General features: G+C 36.3%; 1 protein-coding gene across 1 annotated transcript in view; it reads left to right on the forward strand.

The window, feature by feature from the left end:
• The window catches only part of ZYG11B (zyg-11 family member B, cell cycle regulator), an 87,127-nt gene extending 81,561 nt beyond the window's left edge, over positions 1 to 5,566 (forward strand). Inside the window, exon 14 of the mRNA XM_008580674.1 lies at positions 5,520 to 5,566. Within this exon, the coding sequence (XP_008578896.1) occupies positions 5,520 to 5,566 (47 nt within the window). The remainder of the gene's footprint in view (positions 1 to 5,519) is intronic.
• The last annotated feature ends 494 nt before the right edge of the window (positions 5,567 to 6,060 follow it).

Below are 6,060 nucleotides of genomic sequence, written 5' to 3' on the forward strand. Positions count from 1 at the left end.
GGAACCGGTCTGTATGTGGGATCCAAACCCTCGGGCGGGAGCGCCGCCGCACTTCCCAAGCGGCGCACTATCCAGTGCGCCACTGGGCCGGCCCGAGGAGATGAATTTTTATGAAAGCTGAGGGTTGGCATTTAAGGAGGACCTATCTATTTATTGTAGCTTTAGTTATATGAAGTAGAAAATGGAAAACTATACGCTCAGTAATAGAAGCATTATTTAATAAATTATAGTATTTGATTGTTTTACTTAGCATTCATATGATTATTAGAGATAGAAATTGGCTCAGATGACCTCAATAGGAAAGGGGGAATTTATTTTAAGGATTTGGAAAGATCTCATAGGGCTTTAAAAATGCTTAAAAAATTTTTTTTCAAAAGGAGTATGTTTACTATAAGTAGTAAAACAGTACAAAAATGTATTTTAAAAGTTTGACTCAGGGCCGGCCCGGTGGCGCACTCGGTAGAGTGCGGTGCTTGGGAGTGCGGCAGTGCTCCCGCCGAGGGTTCGGATCCCATATAGAGACCTGTCCGCTCACTGGTTGAGCGCGGTGCAGGCGCGACACCGAGGGTTGCGATCCCGTTGCCGGTCGCGGTACAGGCACGGCACTGAGGTTTGCGATCCCGTTACCGGTCACGAAAAAAGACAAAAAGGAAAAAAAAAAAAAGTTTGACTCAGGTCAGGTATGGAGAGCCCCTCGTCCTGGGAAATTGAGTTTGGCTGGAAAGGGGGCAGCCCCCTTGCCCATCGCGCAACACTCAGTTCTTGGGGAACCTGGTGCTAAACCATTAGTAGACAATGTGCTTCTGGGTTGGGGTTTTATATGTAGCAGAGCAGCTCAGTTCCTGCAATCTATTGAGAGTCAGGGGTTTGTAATAAAAAAAAAAAAAAAAGTTTGACTCTGTTCCCAACTTTCCATCATTTTCATCTTCATTAGGTAATTAAATTAATATAACCTGATATGCTTCCTTTCATAGCTTTCTCTATTACTTTGTGATTAAAATTTTTTTTCAATAATTTATTCTGAGATATTGATTGTAATTTAATTATTTGTGGTCATTCTGAATTTACTCAGACTTGTGTATGGCCCAGATTATGGCCTGTCTTGGTAAATGTTCCATGTGCATTTGAGAACAATGTGTATTGTGCTATTATTGCCTATAGTGTTCTATAAATGACTATCAGGTCTAGTTGGTTGATATTGTTCACATCTATCATATCTTTATTGATTTTCTGCCTACCTGTTCTATCAATTATTGACAGAGGGGTTTTGAAATCTCTGATTATAATTGTGGATTTACCAGTTTCTCCTTACAGTTCTAACAATTATTGCTTCATGTAATTTAAAAACTCTATTATTACATTCATAAACATTTAGAATTGTGTCCTCCTGATTAATGGACCCATTTACTATCATGAAATGACCTTCATAATCCCTGGTAATATTCCTTGCTTTGAAATCTACTTTGATATTAACATATCCATTCCAGCTTTCTGTGGACTGTGTTAACATGGTATATCTCTTTCCATTTTTTTACTTTTAATGTATTTTTGTCTTTATATTTAAACTGTGTTTCTTATAGACAGCATATACTTTGCATCCTGCTTTTTTATCCAATTTGACAATCTCTGCTTTTTATTTGGGATATTTGGATCATTTGATGTGTTTTTTTTTTTTAACTGACAAATAATAATTGTATATTATTATTTGGAGTGCAGTGTGATGTTTTGATGTATGTGTACATTGTGTACTGATTAAATCAAGCTAATAAATATTTCCATCATCTCACATATTTATTGTTTTTGTGGTTAGAACATTTAAAATATATTCTTAGCAATTTAAAAATACAATACATTATTAACTATCATCATAACGCATGCAATAGATCTCAAAAATTTATTCCTCCTGTTTAACTGGAACTTTGTACCCTTTGACTAACATCTCTCCATTCATTTCCCCCACCCCCCAGCCTCTGGTAATGTTCATTCTCTCTACTTCTATGAGTTCAACATTTTAGATTCCACATGTAATTGGATCATACAATATTTTTATTTCTTTGTCTGGCTTATTTCATTTAGCATAATGTCTTCCAGGTTCATCCATGTTGTCACAAATGATAATATTTTCTTCTTTTTTAAGGCTAAATAGTAATCCATTGTGTATACATACCACATTTTGCTTATTCATTCTTCTGATGATAGACACTTAACTTAATTCCATATCTTGGGCATTGTGTATGATGTTACAATGAACATGAGAGTGCAGATATCTCTTCAACACTGATTTCAGTTCCTTTAGATATATACTCAGAGGTGAGATTGCTGGATCATATGGTAGTTCTATTTTTAGTTTTTTGAGTAATATGATTATGGATGTGGTTAAATTTGAGTTCATCAACTTGGTACTTGTTTTCTGTTTGTCCCATCTGTTTTTTGTTTTTTCCTTTTTCTGCCTTCTTTTGGTTTGAGGTTTTTTTTTTTCTTTCTTGGCATCTGGCCAGGACAGGTATCCAAACTCTTGACCTTGGTGTTACCAACATTGCACTCTAACCAACTGAGCTAACCAGCCAGCCTGGTTTGAGTATTTTCTATGATTCCATTTTATCTCCTTTCTTGGCTTAATAGCTATTACTCTTTGCTTTGTTATTTTAATGATTACTTTGAGTTTGTAGTATACATTTTTTTTTACCTTTTTTGTCTTTTTTACTGACCGGTAACGGGATCGCACCCCTTGGTGTCGTGCCCACACCACGCTCAGCCAGTGAGCGGGAACCGGTCTCCACATGGGATCCGAACCCTCTGCGGGAGCGCTGCCGCGCTCTCAAGCGGCGCACTCTCCAGTGCGCCACTGGGCCAGCCCTGTAGTATACATTTTTAATCACACTCTATCTTTTTTTTTTTTTAAAGATGACCGGTAAGGGGATCTCAACCCTTGGCTTGGTGTTGTCAGCACCACGCTCAGCCAGTGAGCAAACTGGCCATCCCTATATAGGATCTGAACCCGCGGCCTTGGTGTTATCAGCACCGCACTCTACCGAGTGAGCCACGGGCCGGCCCATCACACTCTATCTTTATGTGACTTTATTCAATTTCATATATAAGATCCTTGGAGTAGTAGACTTTCATTTCTGCTCTTTTGTGGTACTATTGTCATGCATTTTACTTTTAAGTATATTATAAATCACACAAAACATTATTATTTTTGTTTGAAATGTCAATTATTTTTTAAGGAGAATTAAATAATTTTTTAAACTTATACATTTACCCAGATAGTTATTATTTCTGGTGCTTTTCTTTCCTTTGTGTAGATACAGATTTCTATCTGGTAACATTTTTCTTCTGCCTAAAATACATCCTTTAATATTGCTTATAGTGTGGGTCTACCAATGATGAATTCTTCAGTTTTCGTATGTCTGAAAACACCTTCATTAAACCTTTGTTTTTGAAAGATGTTTTTGCCAGGTATATGTAATTCTAGGTTGACAGTATTTTAAAGATGTTGATTAGTTTATTCTGACTTGTGTCTTTCCAATGAGAAATATGATGTCATCACTATCTTTGTTCCTCTGTATATACATATTGTTTTCTTCTGCCCACTTTTAAGATTAGTAATGATTTTGAGTGCTTTCATTATGGTGTGTCTTGGTGAAATTAACTTCATGTTTCCTATATTTGGGATTCATGGAGCTTTTTGGATCTGTAGGTTTATAATTTTCATCAAGTTTGGCAAGTTTTTGACCACTATTAAAAAAAAAAAAAATTATGCAGCCACCTTCTCCCCCCATTGGATTTCTTTGTACACTCCAACTTCCCTATATTAAGCTGCTTGAAATTGTCCCACAGCTCACTGATGCTTTTAAATTTTTTTGTTTTCTTTTTTCTTGTGTGTTTCAGTTTGGATAGTTTCCATTGCTATGCCTTCTAGCTCAGTAATCTTTTCCTCTACAATACTCAACGTGCTACAATCTCATCTAGTATTTTTTTCATCTTAGATACTGTCATTTTCATCTCTAGAAGTTCAGTTTGGGAGTTTTTAATATCTTCCACATTCCTACTTTTGAATATATGAAATATTTGTAGTAGCTATTTTAATCCCTTCCTCTGCTAATGGTAACATCTGTGTCAGTTCTGACTCAATTTCAAATAATTGATTATTGTCCTCATTAAGAGTCATGTTTTTCTGACCCTTTACATACTTAGTAGGTTTCAATTTACTTTTTAAAAAATTTATTATTATTTTATTGTGGTAAAATGCACATAACATAAAATTTACCATTTTAACCATTTTTTGTATGTATTCAGTGTTATTGAATACATTCATAATGTTGTGCAACTGTCACCACCATTTATCTCATATCTCTTTACATCTTGTAAAACCAAAACTCTGTACCTGTTAAACGATAAAGTCCCATTCCCATCTTCCCTAGCCTATGCCAAACACCATTTTATTTTCTGTCTCTGCAGTTTTGACCACTCCAACTACCTCATATAAGTGGAATCATACAGTATTTTCCTTTTTTGTGACTGGCTTATTTTACTTAGCGTAATGTCCTCAAGGTTCATTCATGCTATAGCATATGTCAGAATTTCCTTCCTTTTTAAGGTTGAGTACTATTTTATTGTATGTATAGAGCACATTTTCCTTACCTATCCATTTGTTGTTGAACACTTGGGTTGCTTCCACATTTTAGCTATTGTGAACATGGGTATACAAATATCTCCTTAAGACCCTGCTTTCGATTCGTGTGTGTGTGTGTGTGTGTGTGTACAAAAAAATTTTTGAGAAACTGCCAACTGTTTTCCACAGCAGCTGTGTCATTTTACGTTACCACCAACAGCGTACATGGGTTCCAGTTTCTCCACTTCCTTGCCAGCACTCGTTATTTTCTGGGATATTTTTTTGATAGTAGCCATCCTAATGGGGATGAGGTGGTATCTCATTGTAGTTCTAATTTGTATTTCTCTAATGATTAGTGATGTTCAACATCTTTTTATGTGTTTATTGGCCATTGGTATATCTTCTTTGGAAGAAATATTTATTCAACTCCTTTCCCCATTTTTGAATCAAAGTTTTTGTTGTTGTTGAGTTTTTGGAGTTCTCTACATATCCTGTATATCAGTCCTTTATCATGTACATGATTTGCAAATATTTTCTCTTTCTGCTTGATGTATTTTGATTAGATGCCAGACATTGTGAGTTTTACCCTCTTGGGTGCTGGATATTTTTGTTTTCCTATAAATATTCTCGAATTTCATTTTGGGATGCAATTAACTTCCTTTTAAACAGTTTAATCATTTGAGGTCTTGCTTTTATGATTTACTAGGTGGTTTCAGAGCAGCAATCAGGCTAGGGCTAATTATTCTCTATTACTGAAACAAAACCTTCCTGAATACTCTACCCAGTGCCCTGTGAGTGAAGAATTTTTCCATAATGGATGGTGAGAACAAGTACTATTCCTGGCCCTGCGTGGCACTGGACGCTTTTCCCTAATCCTTTTTGATGGTTCTTTTCCTGCCCTCAGATAGTATACTCATGCTTATGAACTCTGATAAGTACTCTGCTGAATAGAATGGGATGCTGTGCAGATTCTCTCCCTGTGCGGTTCTCTTATCCCCCGGTATTTTGTCCTATAAATTGTCTTAGTCTCTGTGGACTTTCAGCTCCATCTCCTCATCTCCTTTACTCAGTGAGTCCACTGGGCTCTGCTTCAGGTCTATATTTTTGTGCCACAGCCTGGAAACTGTCTCAAGGCAGTATTTCACTTTGTTTTCCAACTCTAAGGGTCACTGTCTTTATTGCCTAATATTCAATATTTTTTTTTTTTTTTTTGCAGCTGGCTGGTATGGGGATCTGAACCCTTGCCCTTGGTGTTGTAACACCATGCTCTAACCAACAGAGCTACCAACCAGCCATGTTAAATATCTTGAAAATTGTTGTTTCATCTTTGTTTCTGTTCTTTCAGTTGTTTCAAGCATGAGTGTAAATCTGGCTGCTTTTACTTTATCTTGTCTGGAACCAGAAGTCTTTATCACTCTTCCATTAGATTTAAAAATGAGAAATTG

The sequence above is a fragment of the Galeopterus variegatus genome, unplaced genomic scaffold (genome assembly GCF_000696425.1).
Source record: "Galeopterus variegatus unplaced genomic scaffold, G_variegatus-3.0.2 Scaffold6, whole genome shotgun sequence".
NCBI classification, from domain to species: Eukaryota; Metazoa; Chordata; class Mammalia; order Dermoptera; family Cynocephalidae; genus Galeopterus; species Galeopterus variegatus.